This window comes from Silurus meridionalis, chromosome 22 (genome assembly GCF_014805685.1).
Source record: "Silurus meridionalis isolate SWU-2019-XX chromosome 22, ASM1480568v1, whole genome shotgun sequence".
In the NCBI taxonomy this organism is placed as follows: Eukaryota; Metazoa; Chordata; class Actinopteri; order Siluriformes; family Siluridae; genus Silurus; species Silurus meridionalis.
This window is the reverse complement of record NC_060905.1, coordinates 16,800,755-16,823,162: the sequence shown is the minus strand read 5'-3', so window position 1 is coordinate 16,823,162 and position 22,408 is coordinate 16,800,755. Positions and strand designations below refer to the sequence as shown.

The 22,408-nt window shown below is 40.2% G+C and overlaps 1 protein-coding gene across 3 annotated transcripts in view; it reads left to right on the top strand.

Annotated features, from left to right (window-relative positions):
* Positions 1–12,548: 12,548 nt before the first annotated feature.
* rapgef5a (Rap guanine nucleotide exchange factor (GEF) 5a) overlaps positions 12,549–22,408 on the top strand; it is an 85,437-nt gene continuing 75,577 nt past the window's right edge. The window contains exon 1 of one of the 3 annotated variants that reach the window (XM_046834586.1): positions 12,549–12,882. In XM_046834586.1, the coding sequence (XP_046690542.1) occupies positions 12,736–12,882 (147 nt within the window). In that variant the 5' untranslated portion in view covers positions 12,549–12,735. The remainder of the gene's footprint in view (positions 12,883–22,408) is intronic. The other 2 variants (XM_046834584.1, XM_046834587.1) reach the window with 2 other exon arrangements.

The following is a 22,408-nucleotide window of genomic DNA, read 5'->3' as shown; positions in this document are numbered from 1 at the left end:
GCTGTTCCCGAACCAGGAAGTGATGCTACCCGTCAGGACGCTCTCTATGGTGCAGGTGTAGAAAGTCTTCAGTACCTGAGAGGGAAGTTTAAAGTCCCTTAGGCATCTCAGATGGTACAGACACTGCCATGCTTACTTCACCAGGGTGTTGATGTGACAGGACCAAGACAGGTCCTGTGTGATGTGAACACCTAGGTACCAGAAACGGTCCACTCTCTCCACTGGGGTCCCGTTGATGTTTAGCGGTTGGTATGACCGCTCCTGCTTCGTGTAGATGTCCACTATCAACTCCTTAGTCTTGCTGAAGTTCAGGAGACGATTGTTCTCCTGTCACCATCACTCCAGGTTTTAAATCTCCTGTAGGTAGGCCGTCTCGTTGTTGTTGGAGATCAGGCCCACCACAACAGTGTCGTCAGCAAACTTGATGATGGTGGTGGAGTTGGAAGTGGCCACACAGTCATATGTGTACAGTGAGTACAGCAGGGGGCTCAGAACAAAACCCTGAGGAGCTCCAGTGCTGAGGGTGAGGGTGGATGAGGTGGGTTTTGCTCACCCGTACGAGTCCCAGGACCTCCAACTTAGAGGTGAGAGTAGAGGGAATTATGGTGTTGATCGCTGTAGTCCACAAACAGCATCTTTGCATAATTCCCTATTCTGTAGTCCAGGTGGCTCATCGTTGTGTGTAGAAGATTTGCGATGGCGTCCTCAGTGGAATGGTTCTGGCAGTACGCGAACTGTGGAGCCGGAGCAGTCGTGACGGCAGCCGACCTCACCGGCGCCATCTTGTCATTATTAGTACTTGTATATTTACTTAAATGTGCATATTAATTAAACTTTAACTAAGGTCAAGAAAAAATATATATGTAAAGTTATCTGGACCAGCTCTTATTTTAATTCCTTAGCCATACCTAGCTGCGATTGCTATTTTTATTCACAAACTTAAACTTTTTTCTTAGTATGTTGAAAGTCAGCTCCTGACGCAATGTCAATCCGCTCGGATTCAAAGCGGCATACATACGGGACTTGAAGGTCTTAACACAACACGGTGTTCGTGCTGTTTTAAATAACCCGGCTGCAAATAATGATCCATCTTTAAACGCAGCTGAAGCGAATCAGCAGAATAATGCTCAGTTCATTTAAATAATACATTATAGTCAAAAATACATGATGACAGCTCACATACAATAGCTGCATCATGAGCTGCAGAGCCTGAAAAATGCATTGCTTTTGGCGCCAACAGGTCATAACGCAGAATAGTTGGATTTCATTCATCACTGTACACAGACTCTTAATGTATTCGGAGGCTGGGGACCCACATTTAAGTCATTTTAACTGGTTCAACATCAGGTAAGTTATTTTTTATCCAGTGGACAATGAGCCTAATCTTACGCTGTCTGTCTTGACTGGTAAACTAGTGTATATGTTTGTTAGGGTTATTGCTTGTAGCTAGCGCCAGCACATATCCTATGTAGAGAATACCTGGTGTGAGGTAGGAACACACTCTGGAGAGAACAGAAGAAGAAGAATAGCCTTTATTCAAATATACATTACAGGACATTGAAATTATTTTCTTCGCATATCCAAGCTTGTTGGGGAACTGGGGTCAGAGCACAGGGTCAGCCATGATACAGCCCCCCTGGAGCTCAGATAGTTAAGGGCCTTGCTCAAGAACCCATGAGTGGCAGCTTGGAGATACCAGGGCTTGAACCCACAACCTTCCGATCAATAACCCAGCACCTTAACCACTGAGCTACTACTCCCCATTTCAGTTTATTATGCACACACATTCACAAGCAAGGAAATTGATCATACTCAGTCTATCTACTCATGTTTGTAGGAGCTGTGATGAAACCAGAGATCCCAGAGGAAGCCCCTATATCCATACCAGTAGGGGATTGAACCAGTCAGCCTGGATATACTTGCTGTGCTGGAAATGGAAATGATTTAAATCATTGTGTTTTAAATAAATGATGTCTTACTTGTTCTTTGAAACTGATTCTTTACAGTTGTCAATCCTTCTGAATCAAACCCAAGCTTGTGCGCTGTGTAATATGTAGTATGTAGTATGTCTACTACATCTATTGTGTGAGCATGTGATGCATGAGCGCATGAAAAGAAAGTCAAGTCAAGTCAAGTTTATTTGTATAGCGCTTTTCACAACAGACATTGTCTCAAAGCAGCTTTACACAAATCAACAGTGATGGTGAATGGTGTGCATTTGTCCCTGATGAGCAAGCCGTGGCGACTGTGGCAAGGAAAAACTCCCTTAGATGTTATGAGGAAGAAACCTTGAGAGGAACCAGACTCAAAAGGGGAACCCATCCTCATCTGGGTGACATCAAGAGTTTGATCATAAATCTTTCAACAATACAGAACACTGGAGAGTGAGAACTAACATGATTACTGGAGTATAAGATTATAAGTAATGTTCTTTCTGCAGTCTTAAACAGTCTATATGGTTAGTAGCTCCGAGTTTTATAAGCTCAGCATTTGTGATCACCACAGATCCAGCATCAGCTTCTCCATGCCAGAGCCTTTAAACACTCCAGGAGGTCCAATGTCAAAACTCCACACATGTAGCGGGATCCAAATGGCACTGGTACGTCTCTAGATGGTTCAGGATGTTTGTGAGTTCGGCATCTACTTCTTTAAAGGTCCGTAATCATCACGAGGTGGGAGGTGACTGGAGCTGGAGCAACCTCAGGATGCCTCGGGATGGGGAGAGAAAGAGAAGCAGTGGAGAGGAATTAGCGTAGCTGCTGTTCATGATATTAACAGCACAAGTTGATAATGTGCATGTGATCAGATGTTCTGGAGCACAAGGTTATGATGTGATGTGTGTTATGTGTAGGCTTTGCTAAAAGATACGTTTTAATCTACACTTAAATTGGGTGAGTGTGTCTGAGCCCCGAACACCGTCAGGAAGACTATTCCAGAGTTTAGGAGCTAAATGTGAAAATGCTCTACCACCTTTAGTGGACTTTGCTATTCTAGGAACTACTAGAAGCCCAGAGTTTTGAGATCTCAGGGGCGTGGCGGATTGTAGCGTGTTAAAAGACTGGATAGATACACGGAGCCAAACCATTTAGTGCTTTATAAGTGAGAAGTAATAGTTTGTAGTCTATTCGAAACTTAACAGGAAGCCAATGTAGGGACGATAAGATCGGGGTTATGTGATCATATTTTTTTGACCTTGTAAGAACTCTGGCTGCTGCATTCTGGACTAACTGAAGCTTGTTTATTAATGAAGCAGGACATCCACCTAGTAACGCATTACAGTAGTCTATTCTGGAGGTCATAAACGCATGGACGAGCTTCTCTGCATCGGATATAGACAACATATTTCTTAGCTTAGAAATATTTCTAAGGTGAAAGAAGGCTGTTTTGTAACCTGATTGATGTGATTTTTGAAAGACAAGTCGCTGTCTAAAATAACACCCAGGTCTTTTACCGTTGAACTAGTGGTTACAGAACATCCGTCTAAATGCAGGTTGAGATGCTGGAGCATCTGTATACCAGTTTTGGGCCGATGAGCAAAATCTCAGTCTTATCAGAATTTAAAAGTAGAAAGTTATGGGTCATCCAATCTCTTAGTTCCTTAACACACTCAGTCATCCGGGTTAATTGAGCTGTATCGCCTGGTTTAGATGAAATATATAGCTGAGTATCATCAGCATAACAATGGAAGCTAATTCCATGCCGTCTAATAATATTTCCTAACGGAAGCATGTATATTGTGAAGAGCAGGGGTCCTAGAACTGAACCTTGCGGCACGCCATAATTTACTTGCATTAGCCTGGATAGCTTTCCATTCAAATCTACGAAATGGTAACGATCGGACAGGTAGGATTTAAACCAGCTTAATGCCTGTCCCTGAATGCCGATGTAATTTTGTAAGCGATCTAGGAGGAGATCATGGTCTATAGTGTCGAATGCAGCACTAAGATCTAGTAAAACCAACAGCGAGATGAAGTCTTGGTCTGAAGCTAAAAACAGGTCATTAGTTATTTTAACTAGAGCAGTTTCTGTGCTATGATGGGGCCTAAAACCTGACTGAAATTCTTCAAAGATATTGTTCTCTTGCAGGTAGGAACATAACTGTGCAGCGACAATCTTTTCTAAAATCTTAGACATAAATGGGAGATTTGAAATTGGTCTGTAATTTGATAACGTGAAAACACACTGGTGTTACGAATGAAGGCAAAACATTGCACAGTAAGCAAAAATGTAATAATTATCATCATGTGAAAATGGTGTAGTTTAATGAAGTGCTATTGTGTAAACTGTTTGTTTGGTAATTTCGGGACAGTCGCACTGGATCTGATCTGTCGTGACTCACAAGCATCAAGTTATGCAATCAGCTGGCTCGTGAGATAGTGATGGATACAATTAAAAAAGATGCGAACAAACACCAAATTTAAAAGCAGCAAATAACAGCAGCAGCAATTAATCACATTTTAGTCACTGTTGTGGTATTGTCAAAACAATGTTGAATTGAATTGGGGGTGAGCCAGACTGATCACATCTTTTCTCCTGTTCTCCATCTTACACAAGTTCTTCTGTTTATTTATCCAATTTGGACTCCACAGAACATTCACTGTCCAATTACTGTGTACTACTCACTCTCCAGTGTTCTGTATTGTTGAAAGATTTATGATCAAACTCTTGATGTCACACAAATGAGGATGGGTTCCCCTTTTGAGTCTGGTTCCTCTCAAGGTTTCTTCCTCATTACATCTAAGGGAGTTTTTCTTTGCCACAGTCACCATGGCTGCTCATCAGGGGTAAATACACATCGTTTACCTTGACTGTTGATTTCTGCAAAGCTGCTTTGAGACAATGTCTGTTTTGAAAAGCGCTATAGAAATAAACTTGACTTGATTGTGTTTAGTACTGGAGTTTGTTGCATAGGAACATGTGTCTCAAAAACCATAAAAGACTAGTTGTTTCCACACATTTCACAGGCACTGTGTGTATAAAATATTGATGGGTGTTTAAATTTATATTGTTTATCAAAGAAAGAAATTTGATGTGGGAATCATCTGCACTGTCACATACATTGATGTGTATTTTCCTATTTATTTTTGATATTTTGATAAATACGTTATTGATATCCAGAGGGTCCCTGGTGGTCTAGTTTTAATCAGTGCAGCACTTCACTGCAGTGCCTCACTAGAGGGAGCTAAAGCACTAAAATCTCTCCAGACCGTCAGAGCAGATGCAGTGCAGTGATGAAGAGCATTCTCTGTCTATGTAATAATGAGGTGAGAGTGGGTACACTGTTCTTGTACCCACATTATCTTTCCTGTAAATTTTCTCTAATGTCTACCTCCCTTACAGCTTATTTTTTTAGGTCTGTCTTGTCTTACCTCCGAACTAGTTTCCTCTACCTTCTTCTCCCTCTCCTTTCTCTTCTTTCCTCACATATCTGTCTCTTCTCTAAAAATAATCGTTTTCTATCATCTGTCTCATTTAATCTCATCTCCTTACATCTTCTCACCTCTCCTCCCGTCTCATATAATCTCTTTTCAGCTTCTCTCCAACGTCCTCGCATATCTAGTTTATCATAACTCTTCATAACTCATTTCTCTTCTCATCTCACGTGTTCATCCACTTACCTCGTCTCACAGCTCCTTTATTATAACAACTCTTCTGATCACATCACATCTCATCTGATCTCACATTTACCTCATCTTGCATGTCTCCTTTATCATAACTCTACTTATCTAATCTGATCTCCCACTGTACCTCGTCTCACATGTTGCCTTTGTCATAAAAACTCATCTCGTCTCATCTAATCTCAAATCATCACGACTGGTTTTTCATTCAACTTATCTCACTTGTCTCCTTTATCAAAACAATTCTTTTGATCGGATCTGATCACATTTCATCTCCCATTAACCTCATCTCATCTCATCTCATCTCATCTCATCTCATCTAATCTTATCTAATCTTATCTCCCATTTACCTCACCTCATGTTTTCTTTAACACAATTCTTCTGATCCCATCTCAAGATATCTCATCTGATCTTCCAATGACCTCATTTCGCATGTCTTCCTTCTTTCATCATAACTCTTCTCTTCTCATCTCATCTGATCTTTTCATCACATCATCTCCTTGTATCTCATCAAATCATTTCACAGCTCACATCTCTCACTTTCCTCTCCTTGCATCTTCTCATCTTATCTCCGTGTGTCTCATCTCACCACATTCAGTTATCATTTCTCATCTCATCACACCTAATCATATCACTTCCATCTCTCATTTCTTCTGTCTTGTCACTTTTCTCCTCACGTTACAGCTCATGTTGATGTGTTATTGCTCTCCTCTTCTCTGTTCCCCTCACCCTCCTCCTCTTCACTCTGTATCGGCCACTGTTGACCTGAAATTGTATTTTCTGCTCTACTTGCCACTACTTTCTTTAATATTTAATCAAGATATATTTTGAAGAGCTCTCTCTGTGAGTAAGTGAGGTTGTGCATGTAAAAGTGGCATAAAAGTAAGTATGTGTGTGTATGTGTGTGTGTGTAGCTAAAAGCTGGGGATGGGAGTTTTATCACCATGGTTTATAGAGAATAAAAAGACTTTCATCAGCAAAAGAGGCTGAACATTTTTTTCTTCTTCCTCTCAGTTCGAGTCGCACTCTGTAAACTCAACAAGAGTTTTGTTCACGATTTTCCACAGTTTTTTTTTCCAGTTAGCTTTAATTAAAACTATTTAAGTATAATGAACCTGATTACCCATAGCAAGAAGATCTTTTATTTCTATCTATAATTTGACCAAGCTATTGATGGAATTCCACCTGCATGTTCTGCTGTATGAGTTCTCAAACTAGAAGCATCTTTCAAATATAACACACAGATATAACACAGATGCTGGGTTAATCAGAATCACTGACATACGTTTGAATATATTTTGTCCATACATATGTATGAAATTATTCCCAATATAATAATCTCTTTATTTCATAGAGTTTCTCTCAGGTGTGTGGCTGTTTCTAGGAGTGTAGTTACATTGGAGCTTTTATCCAATCAGATTTCAGTCATCACGTGTTGCCGGGATCAAAAGAATCTGTCATGAGGCCTTCAAAATAAACAATAAAGCTTGCAGTGTACAGTTCATGCTGCTTGAAGTCGTTGCTTTAACCAATCAGATTTAAAGTTGGCAACACCGGGGCCATCTAGCAGGCGTCCAATAACCACAGCATTTTTACGTCATTTAATTGGATGGTCAGAGAGCGCACTAGTCGGAGCTCGCTACCCGCATCTGTAGCAAACCGTACAAGCTCAAATATTTGTGTGGATTTAATAGCTACACAATGCAGACAGAGGAGAAGAACTTGATTTGGTTGAATATACACTTACAAGGACATTGACAAGATGGAATTTTAAAGAAAAGCTGGACATCGTCAGGAAAGGTCTGCCCAAACAGTTCAAAGCAGTTGTTAAGCTTTTTCATGAACTGTTTATACTTTTGTGTTTTCTTACCGTTAGAATTTGAACAAAACTCACAATTTGCCTTTATTTCAAATCCCCAGGAAAACCGTAATCCACCGGAAAAAATGCAGGGAAATTTTATGAGGTTAATATTAATGCTTCTGCTAGAGATGATGTACAATATGTGGTGGTGCAGTTGTGGTTACAGTGAAAGGAGACGTGTTAAAATGTGTTCATTGGGTTTTGTGATTTAGTGAAAAAATTCATTTTAACTGTATGAGATTTCTGTCCGTGATGCAGCGCTCTATTATACTGCGTTTCTCTATAACATTGAAGGTTTCTATAAACGTGCCGTCATAATGGTGATATTAAGAGGTGGCTTGATTTAGGCAGGACACCACTAAAGGCCTGGACATATCACATGTAGGTATGCTGTCAGATATATCACTGTCATAGCCAACGTACGAGAGAACGTATAGTAACCTGTATTATTTCACATCTAAACGACAGGTGAAATGAATTCCCAAATTGTTGGAATGTTGTAGTTTTAGATTAGGATTCAGAGCCTCTCTAGTGTCAGTTGACTGAATTTACGTGAAAAAAGAAGAACAAACGAGAGGATGGTGCAGGAACTGGGGCCATGGATATGTTTAATAGATTAATGGCCTCAATTTACAGTTTTAAACAATTTTCTGCTAAAATGATATTCTTTCCAAAACACCCTTCATTCTGGAGAAACTTCTTCAAGAAGAATATGCACTAAAACAGTGTGTGTGCTGGAGCAATGAAGCTCTATATAGTATGTATTTCTTTGATTTTAGAAATGACATAACTGTGAAATTCTTTTTTAGTAATAAAAATCTACACAGTTCTATACAGAACTATACAACGTGTAGCTCTTTTGTCCCCTCGGTGCAGGATGTGTCCAGTGTGCTGCATGTTAATCAGGGAACCAGTGCAGTGTGTGTGTTTCAGGATTACTCAGCTCCTCCGTGTGAGCTCTGCCTTTCTCACCTTCGTCTAACATCTTGCAGGAGAATGTGATCAGATCCGAATGGATTTCGTTAGTCTGGTTACGGTGCGGTTCCAGATCTTGGAAAAGTTTTTGAGGCGCACATTTAAGTTGTATTCTTTCTACCCTTGTGCTTGTATAATTAGAATTACAATATAATGGCTTTAAAATTATAACTGTATGTTTTTATAAAATTATAATTACCCTTAATATTATTACGACTGCACACAATATATAATGCATCAATATTTTGTCGTTAAAATAATTACGATTTTTAATAAATAAGAATATTGTATGCTTGTATTTTAATTTTTAATAAATAAATTAAATATAGAGAACTACACAACAAGAACCCTACACTATTTCCTTATAAAATAATTATTTCCTTGAGATGATGCTTATAGGTATCATGTCTGGAAAAGCAACACTTCCACAACACTTTTGTACTGTCCTGCATGTCAGATGGCAGAGGAAACAGAACCCTGTATCATAAAAAAAGAGTTGTTAATGTGTGCTGGAGAAACCGAGACGTCTAGTGCTCTCGTGGTGCACTCGTACCCCTGCTGCTGTAAACCGATGGCTCCAGTTTCCACACAGCATGGTGTTCTAGCCCGGGGCTGGCATCCATTATACACATTACTGAGGTTTAACAGTCATTTAGGGTCTGCCTTTATGATTCCCATTACTGTGTAATGTACAGTACGGTAAACGCTCTGAGATATTAAAGTACCGCTTATTTTATTAACAGCTCTGGTTGTGTGTGTGTGTGTGTGTGTGTGTGTGTGTGTGTGTGTGTGTGTGTGTGTGTGTGAGGGCATGTGTATACTGAGCGAAATGGGTTGTTATGGAACACTGAATGCGTTTAGGAACGTTTTTATTTCTTTAGCTGAAAGCTACATTTTTTTAAGCAGAGACATTCGCGGTTCTACGTTAGCGGTTTGAACTGAAATTACAAAGGCGCATTACAAAGGCACAAGAAGGAGATTAAAATATGGCTGTAACATTGGGGGGGAATGACAAAGAGGCGGTGAATGAGCAATATAAAAGAGAAGTCAGAGTCGCAGTATGCCATAGTAATGCAGCCTTAAATCAGATGTTATTGGATTTCCATAACAAGGAGATTGCAGCTCTAATATCACTGAACCCTCATAAAGTCGACACAATGCTATTGTCGGGGGCTTTCATGGCCCTCTTGTTACCTAACACCATTGTATTGCACCTGAAAAAAGACAGGACACTCCCAGCCCTCCTTTTTTTTTCCCTCTTGCCCATCCCCACCCCATACTAAACCTCCTTCTCTCCTTCACATTTCCACCAGTGAATCCCTCATGTTCATTGTAATCCCCTGGAGTATCATCTACAAAGCTGCTGTATGCACGGGGGGTATTTTTCACTTTGACAATGCACACAGATGTCACCTGGTTCCAGCCATTCTGCTCCAGGAGAACTGAAGATATCAGTTGTTGGTAAGATCATGCCACAGTGGGAGTGTGTATCTATGTTAACAAACTGCTTTTACTTTACATTAATTATTACAAGTCTTTGAAATAATACACCGTCCTTTACAGAGGAGAATACATACCGCTTTAGAACATTACAGGTTTAGAAAAGTAAGTAAGTTTCTAAGGTAAAAAGTAGCCTGGGCTCAGCATGGTTGTCTGTTTAAAGGCTTGGAGCTATAAATCATTTGGTCGTACTACAAAGTATTTCCAAACAACCTTGCATATTTAAGCGGGGCTGTCTTTCAGGCTGTGTCAAAACATAATATATGTTGATGGAAAAGAGCCTCAGGGTTTAAGCAACATCTCAAACCAATTGGAAGGACAATACAAATCAAACCAACCAACCAACATGCTGAACCTAAGTCAGATCACTGAGACCCCAACAAACCAAATCCTAAGCAGACCCCAAACCAGTAAATTTATAAATCCAAGCCAAATCTGAAAACATTTACCACAGCCAATCTAAACCAGACCTCAAAAGCATTTCCCACACCAGATCTACAATCCATGAAAGACCTGAAACCATCACAGCCACTAAATCCCTAAATCTAAACCAGAACCCAATGGATCTGCAAGTCTAAGCTGGACCCAAAGGCCTCTCCCAAAGCCACATTTCAATATAAATAACAGAACAAACCTAGAATTCTCAACCAGACCACCAAACTTCTAACGTTACCACAAAACCACCTACAAACAAATCGAAACATCAAATGTACAATACACACCAACACATCTACACACCAAATCTACTATACTCACCAACACATCTACACACCAAATCTACAACACACCAACAAATCTATACACCAAATCTGCAACACACCAAACCATCTACACCAAATCTACAACACACATCAAAACATCTACACCAAATCTGCAACACACAACAACACATCTACACCAAATCTACAACACACCAACAAATCTATACACCAAATCTGCAACACACCAAACCATCTACACCAAATCTACAACACACATCAAAACATCTACACACCAAATCTGCAACACACAACAACACATCTACACACCAAATCTACAACACACATCAAAACATCTACACACCAAATCTGCAACACACAACAACACATCTACACACCAAATCTACAACACACATCAAAACATCTACACACCAAATCTGCAACACACACCAACACATCTACACACCAAATCTGCAACACACACACCAACACATCTACACACCAAATCTGTAACACACACACCAACACATCTACACACCAAATCTACAATACACCAACACATCTACACACCAAATCTACAGCACACACCAAACCATCCACACACACCAACACATCTACACACCAAATCTACAACACACCAACAAATCTATACACCAAATCTGCAACACACACCAAACCATCTACACACCGCAAACCATCTACACACCAAATCCTTTACACATCAAATCTACAACACACACCAAAACATCTACACACCAAATCTACAACACACACCAACACATCTACAAACCAAATCTACATACATTGTAATGCTATAGACACTAAGTAAGCGTTCACATGTAAAGGTTAAATGAGACATACATTGATCCAAAGAAACACCTAACAACAGAAGAACAATCATCCTGCACTCTGGGTTTGTTTTTACACAACAGACCGATTAGCAAAGCCTGAAAATGCAAAGGAATAGTAGAATATATAATAGTTGTCTAATACTTTGATTCTCAAAGAACCCTAAGGATTTCATAAGAACCTGAAGTAGTTTACATGTTAATGTGTTTCATCTTCGAATTCACATACCGCACACTGCTCACTGCTTGGCAACAAGACCATGTCAGACAACGAAGGCTGCACGGAGAACATTTGATCAAAGTAGCAGTGTTAAAGCCATGAAGATTGACTACCATTAGGAGTAGCTCTGGTGGTGGTACATTCTGAGAAGATCTAGGAACCTGAAGGATTCTGTAATAGTCCTTTTGGAGAAGGTTCTATGTAGAAACTGCAGTAGATATCATTATTATAGGGATTATAGGCCTGTATATCTTCAATTGATAGTCTCATGATGTGTTCTACTATGATTATGACTATATAACATTATGACCACCTGCCTAATATTGTGTTGGTCCCCTTTTGCTGCTAAAACAGTCCTGATCCAATGAGCAATAACTTCTTCTGGTATTTGATCTACAGTAGCTTGTCTGTTGGATCAGACCACACGGATCAGCCTTCACTCCCCACATGCATTTTGTATTTTGACCTGAGATGTTGAAGAGCTGGCTGTAATCCTGGCTTGCACACTATCCAGGAACATGCTCCAAGTCAACCAGAACCCTGAAGTGCTTTCTGAAAATGAATGCGTTTTACTAGACATTGTCATTGACACTGATTTAGGCTCCTAGGACTATGACAAACCAGGTTCACACGTGACCAAGCCCCTGAGTGAAACATTAACCTGTATATTCAGTACACACAAACACTGATACGCACCAGTGAACCTCTCCAAGGCTTGGAGAAGCTGCCAAAACAAAAAAAACCCTGAGGCTTGAGGACAAGGTGGAAGTGCATGGCTGCTTCCTGCTTCACCTGTAACAGCAACACAAAAACACCACCACCACCTCCTCCTCTGCTCCCGACACCTCCCTCCGCCCACCAACACGCTCACACACACACACGCACACGCGTGTCGCGCGAATCAGGGTGGAGCAGGTAGCCTGCGCCTCGGCGTCAGCGTGCTGCGGGAAGTCGCTCTCTCGCTCGGGCGGAATGGTGGTCAGCGGGTGAAGCGTCTCTCCGACCTGGAGGAGACATGGAGGACTCGGAGAGCAGCCCGGATGACGGTCTACTGGCCACCTGGCGATGGAGCCGCAACGCACGGGAGCAGGTACAGCTGAAGCAGAAGATCAGAGATCTGCCCGGCTTACTGAAGCACGGCTTGCATTTAAGAAAGAAGAGCGTGAGTGTTGCATATTATTATTATTATTATTATTATTATTATTATTATTATTATTATGCCAATGATTGTTGCTCGTTTCCTCCCGCCTTGAGGACCAATCGCCCCCGCGTTAATAACAGAGGACACTAGAGGCTCAGTTGCATTATTGACAGCTTCTTTTTTCTTTTGGATTTTTTGCGCGCGCACTTATTAATTGGATTTATTTTTTCATTCATTGATATTTCCAAATCGTTACAATGTGAGTATGTAGGAATGCATTCAGACACAATCTGCTGTTTTTTTCCCCCCCAACCCCCGTATCTAAGGCAACAGGAATCCTACACTCACACTCACATACACACACATACGCACGCACGCACACGCACGCACACGCGCGCGCGCACCTGACGGCTGGTCTTTTCCTCCCAACTTCCTCATCACGACGATGGATGCAAAAATGCAGACTCCCTTTTTTTTAATATCTGACCGAATATTTTAGAAAAAAAAGCATTTCTGGGTACAGCAACGTGTGTGTGTGTGTGTGTGTGCGCGCGCCTTCCTCAAGTAACCAGGCACCTCCACCTCTTTCTATTCCTTCATGTATTCATGTAAATGTGTCCTGTGCAGTGACATTGGGCGGGGAGGAGGGGGGGGGGTGTACATGCAAAGTGTGTTTTAATGCCTACTCTCATTGAGCTGCGAATTACAGACAGGAAGCATTGGATGCATGCATGCATCAGGAAGCTACAGAAAGGCAGCATATCATGATACTTCCATAACACCCTCCTGTCATAGCTCCTGGATGCAGAAAGCAGCCTGCTATTTACAAAGATGGCAGTGTGCTGTAAATAATAGAATATCATAAAGAAGTAAACGCAGTGCTAGGTGAACCTTGATCGCCATCGTTTTTTTGTTTCTGTTTGCAAGACTATATTTTGTATAAATATATTTCAAGCAGAGGATAGGGATGGACGTTCTCTACGGATTCGATTCATTCGTTCCTGTTAGGTGTTTGTTATGTACTGAATAAATCCAAATCTAGATGAAAAACCTGAACGTTTTGCACTGTAGAAGATGGCAAGATGATCTAGCGACTCTCAAAACATTTTTGCATTCTTTTTTAACATTGTGATTCAGAAAGAGCTGAGCTCCAATACTTTCCCCAAGACCTGAACCTTTTTATTATTTTTTTTTGGTTAGTCATTATTACAATATTGCCCTGAAACCCCAGTAATAACAGACTCTCGCACCGTACAGTCGCACAATCTACAAATCAAAACCTTTTTTTCTCAAACACGTCTTATTTTGTGTTTTGCTTGTTGTTGTTGTTTTTTTAAAACTCTTTGTGATTAAAAGGCTGGGAGAGTGTCCTGGAACCAATTACTAAATGTTAAATGTGCTCTGAGCCTGGTTCATATGAGTTTCAGTGGGTGTTTGGATGAGTCACAGCTACATCTCAATTTAAGTGGAGATGCAAATGAGCGCAACTGGGAAAATAAGAGACATTATCCCCACAAATCTAGCATTTCCTTTCAATTTGACCTGATGCATGATGTACAGTAAATGTTATCGATATTTATATATGATACTATTGATATTTTTTGCATTGTTGTGTTATAAACCCTGGCCTGCCATATATAGCCTGCTAAGTAGACTAAAAAATATCTAACATACACGTACTGGAAACAGTGCAGCCAAGAGAAACAGAAATTAAGAGAATAAACTGTTGTGAATAAATTAATAAATTTTCATGAAAAAATTATTAGAATTTAGGTTGTAAATGTATAAATACATATACCCCGTCCTGCTATGTACCCTGACTTGCTATATACCCCAGTCTGCCATATACCCTAGTCTGTTATTTACCTGTTCTGACTGTAGCTGTAATGTCAATGTTATTTAATGTCAAACTAGCAAGTTTAATCTGGGGAAATCAGGGTGTATTGTAAGTACGAACGCACATTATTTAATGTTTTTATTTAACTTAAAGTAACCAACGAAAGATGTAGAATTTATAAAATGTAGTATTCTGAAACTACAACGTTGTTTCCATAATACTCTTTTAAATATAAAATCTTTATTGTTATAAAGTCATGATATCTTGTTGTCGATTTAGGGACAACAATATGAGTGTTTTATTAGTTTGAATACTAAGAAACTTTAGGGAGTGCTTCATGATTGCTTCAATTGAATGCTACAACGGAAAGCTTTCGATAGAGAGTCGTAAAATTTCTGTTTTGATAATTATTATCTATTCAAAGCCATGATATGCAGCAGTTATTTAACATCATAACAATACAAAGCTGACAAAATGCAATGGTAGAGTTGTTAGTATTCAGAGTGCTGCAGTAATCAGGGTTGTTTCCATTTCAGCAGTATTATTTAGCGTTTTCATAATGATTTTACTGTGGTGAAACGTTTTATGTGTGAAAGCTGACGCGTTTCATATTTTTATTTTTTTTAGCTAAAACTGTATTAAGACCGATCACAAAAAAGCCACCAAGTGTGAAAGTGAAAGATACAGGACGTGTGGCTGTGATGGATTTCGGATTGTAGATAAGCCGTGAATACATGAGTTTGATCCTCTGAGCCAAAAGAAAGAGGCTGCAGTGTGGGTTCTTTTGTGGGTAAAAAATTGGAGGTATTTTATTTATTTTTTTATATTGATAGTCAGTCTGAGCTCTTAGCTTTCCTGCTGTTGTTTGCCACAGCATCTGTAAAAAAAAGTTATTTATCCCAGAGGAAAATGCATGGAATGAGATGTTAAAAATTGTAATCATGTGCGTTGTTTTTTGTGGAACCAGAGCAATAAAGCACTTAAGGATGTGTGCTCATTAAAAATAATCAGCTTTACTGTTAAAGCAACTCTGCTTTGTGACAAAACACAATTTTTTTTCTATAGCAGCATGTTCGCAAACCTTCACTTTTCTAAAAAGTAAAAAAAGTGTCTGAATTTCCCATTACAGCCAGAAAGTTCATCCCTGGAAAGGGTTCAATTCAGGACCATTTAATACGTCTCTTTGTAAGGCATGTTTGTAGGGGACTAAGGGGTTTTTGTGCACAACAAACCATGTAATAGGCCTCCTCATGAGGCAGTGTGACGCGCCCTTGTAGACAAGTGCACCGGGCCGTGATGAGCTTTAAAACGAGAGCTGGACCGTCTCGTGCGTCTCCTTGTCTCCGTGTGAGCTGCAGTTAGTTAGTGCACGCTGATTCAGTTCTAGCAAATTCTGCACATGTCCATGTCCCGAAGTTTGTGCTTTTCCGGCTCGTTATCTGGAACCGAACAAAATGTTTCTCCAAAGCGATGTAACCTAGCAGCATCTCAGCATTTTCCTCTCATGTTCTTCTCTCACACGGTGTAAGAATAAGCTCTTCATGCGTTGTAGCTTAAGTACACGTGACGTTACACGTTATTCGTTTGGGGTGTGGAGTTCTCCGAATCTGTTGGAACTTGTGCTGCCATTATATGGATCGTTCCCAATGTTTTTATATTTCCCGCATGGCTGAGCAAGAAATGACAGTATCGATTAGTCTGAGTGAAACGTTGCATAACCTGCGTCCTTCTCACAGACCGCATGTTCTTCTGTTTGGAGACATTGAGTGCAAAAAGGTTTTTTTCTCTCCCCTTTATCTTACTTGAAAAGTGGATGTTTTTTCATCCCCCCCACCACAGAAAACAACACTATAGGGTTAGGTAACGCATGTGCTGACTCTGTAGAGAGCACTGTAGAGAGATCCTCAAAGATCTTGGTTGTATCTGAGATGATTTGAGATGATCTGAGAAAGAGAAGAAAACTGTGACTTTATCTGGATCATTTGCCTGAATATTCTTCGCAACATGTTCATAGCAGTTTTGTTATAATTAAATAGTTTCAGTCAGATTTGTATTTAGATTGACAAAGCAATCACATCACAGCACATTCTCACAAAATTTTCCAGAAAAAAGACTAAACCGTTTACTAAACAATTCTGGGAAACATTTTGTTGTAAAGAAAAAACAAAGTATAATCGATAGTGTGGTACAGGTTTTTGGAAGGAGCCTCCATTGTAAGTGCCTTGTAACAGTCATTAGTCTGGAATCCTTTTGTTTTTTCAGCCAAGGGAAAGTTTATTTGTAAGATGACAGTTTTTTTTTCATTTTTTTTAAATAGAAAGAAGTAGTCTCTTATTAAGTCTGTTGTCAATTCTTTAATTAAATTGTAATCATTGCCAAAATGCTGGCAAGAAAACTCTCAGACCACCACAACCACAACATTCCATGGTTCATAATGTCCTTATAACCACTCTTACCCAAGAGTTTTACTTCTTACATAGAGTAAACAGAGCATTTCTTGTAATGCATTTGTTTTTTTATGGCAATAATATTATGTATAATAATAATATTAAAAAAATCTATAAATATAATATATATACACACCATATTGCCAAAAGTATTGTCACCTGCACTTTCCTGCTATATGTGGTTCTTTTCCAAACTGTTACCACAAAACTGGAGATGCTCAATTGGATGTCTTTAGATGCGCTATAATACAGTTTTGCATTCACTTGAACTTGGAAATTTCTATGCTCAATTATCATATACCATACTTATGACCAGGTGTCCCAATACCTTTGGCATTATAGTGTATATAGCATATACTTTCCATATATGGAAACCACATAGTTAGTAGCTCAGTGGTTAAGTCTCTGGGTTACTGATCAGAAGGTCTGGGGTTTAAGCTCTAGCATTGCCACTCTTGGTTCCTTGAGCAAAGCCCATAACCCTCTGTGCTACAGGGGAGCTGTAACAAGGGCGATCCTTTAGGCTATTGAAGTTGAGGGTTTCGAGGGTTCGTTCATGTAGACATTAAAAAGGACACTGATTTCATTGGATCCATGAATCCGTTTTATTGAGATAGATCGGGTTTGTGCTATTATCATCATCGGGCATCGACGTTTATTTACAGCTAATTGGACGTTGCAGATTCTTTATTATTGATTTGATGTTCTTATTGTTTTTTCAATGGATTTCTAAACAGGGGATGATGTTAAGATATAATAACTGAGAACCGATTATTGAGGGGGTATTTTGAGTTTTATATTCCCATGCTGACATTCGCAATCTGCCGTGCAACCGTGCTGAAATGTTGGCACTCTTCGAATTGTTCGTTAAAGCATCAGAAACACTTCTGAGGAGGAGAAAGCTGAAGGCACGAAATGTTCAACATCTTAAAAAAAGGATTGAGAATTTAATGAGAAATAGTGGCACAGATTATTCAGATTATTCATGTGCTTCATCGCAAACCTCTCCTGGTATTTTTTTGGTATGCGGGCTATATTCTCGAGTGTGTCTCCATGTCCTGGAGTGTATGGAGTGTTAGTTGCGTTCACAGCCAGGTAGCTGATGCGTCTCTCAAAAAGATTTCCTGCATTTGTTTGCCGTTGTGAAAAATGCAAACGAAGAGGTCGAGCTTGTTTGATTCTCCCGATCTCGCGTCGTGCCTCATGTGACGTGACAGATTTACTTGCAAGTCGTGTCGCTGCAAGCAGAGTGTGTGTGTGTGTGTGTGTGTGTGTGTGTGTGTGTGTGTGTGTGTGTGTGTGTGTGTGTGTGTGTGTGTGTGAGCATTCGCCGCTCCGACGCTGAGCCTTTCTGAGCACTCTAATCTGGGAGTAATCCATTTCTCGCAGATAATGACCCACACACCCACTGCACTCTGCATGCTGCACACAGGAACACGCTCCTCATTGAGGCTTTGATGTCTGCACATAGATAACAGCACCAGGGTGCCTTCTTTCTTCTTCTCTCTTCTCACTCACCTTGCATTGTTTCTCCTACTTTCTTGTATCTCCTCGCCTGCTCATGCGTTTTTTTTTTCTCTCTTTTTCGAGGTGAACTCGACATTCCTTATTCCCACTTCACGTATCGCATTGCCTTTAGGTTTGGGTCAAAAATGTATATCTCTAGGCTTTTACATTCTCATTTCTCATATTTCTGATTCGTTTACACATTTGATTCTCACATACCAAATAGTATTTCTGTCCCTCAGTGACGCTTTTTCTCCTTCATAACCAGCTTCAAACTACAGCTGGGCATCAGCAACACGTCAGATGTCGAGTCTCTACTCAAACAGCAGCTCTATCTAGAACAGAGTGGTCTGGGGGTGGGTGATATAAGCTTTCACCATATTTTCCTCTGTTTAGACAATATCGATATGTTGCAATATGAGGGGGGAAAAAAAAGATGCTGATACTCCTCATTGTATCGTCTCTGTAACTCTGTGTCCTCATTAGTAGCGCTGAAAGCTTTAAAGAGTACCAAATTGTACAATATGATATGCAAAATATGAATGAATATGTATGTTACGGTATCCACTAGTGGTGCAACGGATCACAAAACTCATGGTCCGGATCACGTTACGTTTTTTGAGTCACAGATCGGAAAATGTTTTGGATTAGCAAAAAAAAAAAAAAAGGTCCGGAGACAAATATAATTTGCTTTCCATTTATTAAAAAAAAAAATTATACATGCGATTTGAATGATGCGGGAGACTTTTCAAGTTCTTCTGCTATTCATTGTTGTTTATTGATTAACACGTCGTCCCGTTCACGTGGACACATGACTGCTCTGTGTAGTTACGAAATTATTAAAAAAGCAATATTAGAAACAAGAGAAAAATGTCTTTCATTTTGCGATTGTTAAAACATTAAGATTATTTTGCAAGTAAAAAAATGAGCAGATAATACGCTTTTCACGTGCGTGCCTGCGATCAGTTGCACCTCTAGTATCCGCAGTAGAGCAAAATCTATATAATGGCACAACGTAATACCGTATGTCGTATTCATACAGATATAGCGCCCACCCTTAGCTCACATTCTGTTAGTTTTGAGTGTTGGATGCGTTTCATCCACATAATGGAGGTGTGTATATAAATGTATATTCATGTCTATAAAGTATGCTCATGTATATGAGCTGCTCAAACTTGCTCTCTTCTCTTTATGAAAAGGACATACCCTATGGTTACATACAGCAAATTAATTAGTAATCCACAGAACACTTTTTCACCACAATCGGAACGCCGCAAATCGACTGACATCAAACCGGATGACATTTCGCTTACCTTCAAAATAGTCCCCTTGCATGGCAATACAGCGCTCCCAGCATTCCACCACTTTTGGAATGTGTCCTGGGCTCTTCTTTTCAAACACCTTCTATGCTTTGCGCCGCATTTCCGCAATGGAGACCAGGATCTTCATCTTCAGGAAGAGGCCGAATTCCGCAGCAGCCAAATCTGGCGAGTAGGGTGAGTGCGGAATTGAGATCATGTTGTTTCTGGCGAGAAACTCAAGCGTAAGGAGAGCTCAGTGACAGATTGCGCACGTGGTCAGAATAGCAGACATGGTAACGCAAATGCTCGGAATAGCACCAGTTGCACAGCTCCCGATGTACACAGGACAATGTCTTTTGGCACACTGACCTATGAAGGTCGGTGTTTCCTGTGACTGTGCGTGCAGGCTTGTGGTGCCATCTGTTCGCATTGTACCAAAACTAGTCTCAAACCTTTTTGATAGATACCACCTTGTATAACCTGAGCCTGTGGATGGTGTAGGATGTTCCTAACGATATATAAACAGCTGATGTGGAATGAGTTCATTGACTAAAGATCTTTATATATAATCACAGCCATTTTTCAACGGAAGAAATGAAGTGAGAATGGTGACGTGGATTTACCTCACAGGTAACCCAGCAACTGCTTTAAAACAGGAAACCATATCATACGGTTGTCAGGAGCCGAGATTTAAATTACATTTACATTCATGGTAGCACACAGGCGTTTCCAGAGCGACCTACAGAAGTGCTTTGAATTTCTTTCTGCTCTCTTCCTTGCTCTGTCTTCATGCTTCTACAACGTCCATGAACTATAAATATTATAACTGTGCTTGATATCTTAGTACAGCTACAAAAAACAATACAAACAAGATACAAGGGAGAGTCCTGATGCTCACATCTCCTTACATCTCCTGTGTGTTGGGTGAAATTGAGCGATGCAGGAGGCTCAGTGGGGACCTGGTGGAGAACAGGGATTGATGAGTGCCTTCAGGTTGGTTGGGTCTGGTTTTTGGCTTGTAGGCAAGCATCAGTGTTTAAATGCCAGAGGAGAAAACAAATGGGGTTTTGAATGGAAATAGGGTGATGTCTTGATACTAAACTAAATTAAGGACATAATGACATATGTTTCTTTCATAAAGGTCATATGGGATCCCGATCTCTGGTTATGCTGAAGGTGTGTTGGAGTAGCTAGTGTTAAATAATGTTAAACAAAATGGTATTAATTACCTGCTGTTTGAACATCATACCTGATTTTACAGCTGGGGTTGTCTCTGGAGAATAAAAGACAAAAGATCTGGGACACCTGACTTTTCCATTCATATGAGCGTCTTCCCCAAACTGTTACCACCAAGTTGAAGGCACACAATTGTATCGGATGTCTTTGGATGCTGTAGCATAATATTTTCCCTTTACTTGAACTAGGAGACCCAAACCAGCATGACAATCCCCCGTGCACAAAGCTGTCTACACGAGGATAGGCTTTACGCAGGTTGGAGTGGAAGAGCTTCTGCTATATTAAACATAAATATTAAAAAGAAATAAATACCCATTAAACACATTTTGGATGAATGTGAATGCTGCCTACACCCCAGGCCTCCTCACCTCACCTACATCAATACCTGACTTTACTAACACCCTTTCAGCGGAATGAATCTCCACACATCTTCACAAAATGTAGTGGAACAGAAGAGAAGGAGAAAAAGAGTGGAGGCTATTATAAGGAAAAATGGGGACTGAGATGGAATGTGGAATGGGATGTTCATAAAAGACAGCAGTTAATATAAGATTGTCTGTCTACATATGGTGTACAAAATACTGATATTTAATATAGCTATATTATATATATATACACTCAACGGCCACTTTGTTAGGTACTAGTACCAGGTTGGACCTCCTTTTGCCTTCAGAACTGCCTTAATCCTTAATGGCATAGATTTAACAAGGTACTGGAAACATTCCTCAGAGATTTTGGTCCATATTGACATGATAGCATCATGCAGTTGCTGCAGATTTGTTGGCTGCACATTCATGATGCGAATCTCCCGTTCCACCACATCCCGAAGGTGCTCTTTTGGATTGAGATCTGTTGACTGTGGAGGCCATTTGAGTACAGTGAACTCATTGTCATGTTCAAAATTGAGTACAGTGAACTCATTGTCATGTTCAAAATTCAGTCTGAGATGATTTGTGCTTTATGACATGGCGCGTTATCCAGCTGGAAGTATCCATCAGAAGATGGGTGCACTGTGGTCATAAAGGGATGGACATGGTCAGCAACAATACTCAGGTAGGCTGTGGCGTTAGCACGATGCTCAATTGGTACTAATGGGCCCAAAATGTGCCAAGAAAATATCCCCCACACCATTATACCACCACCAGCCTGAACCGTTGATACAAGGCAGGATGGATCCATGCTTTCATGTTGTTGACGCCAAATTCTGACCCTACCATCCG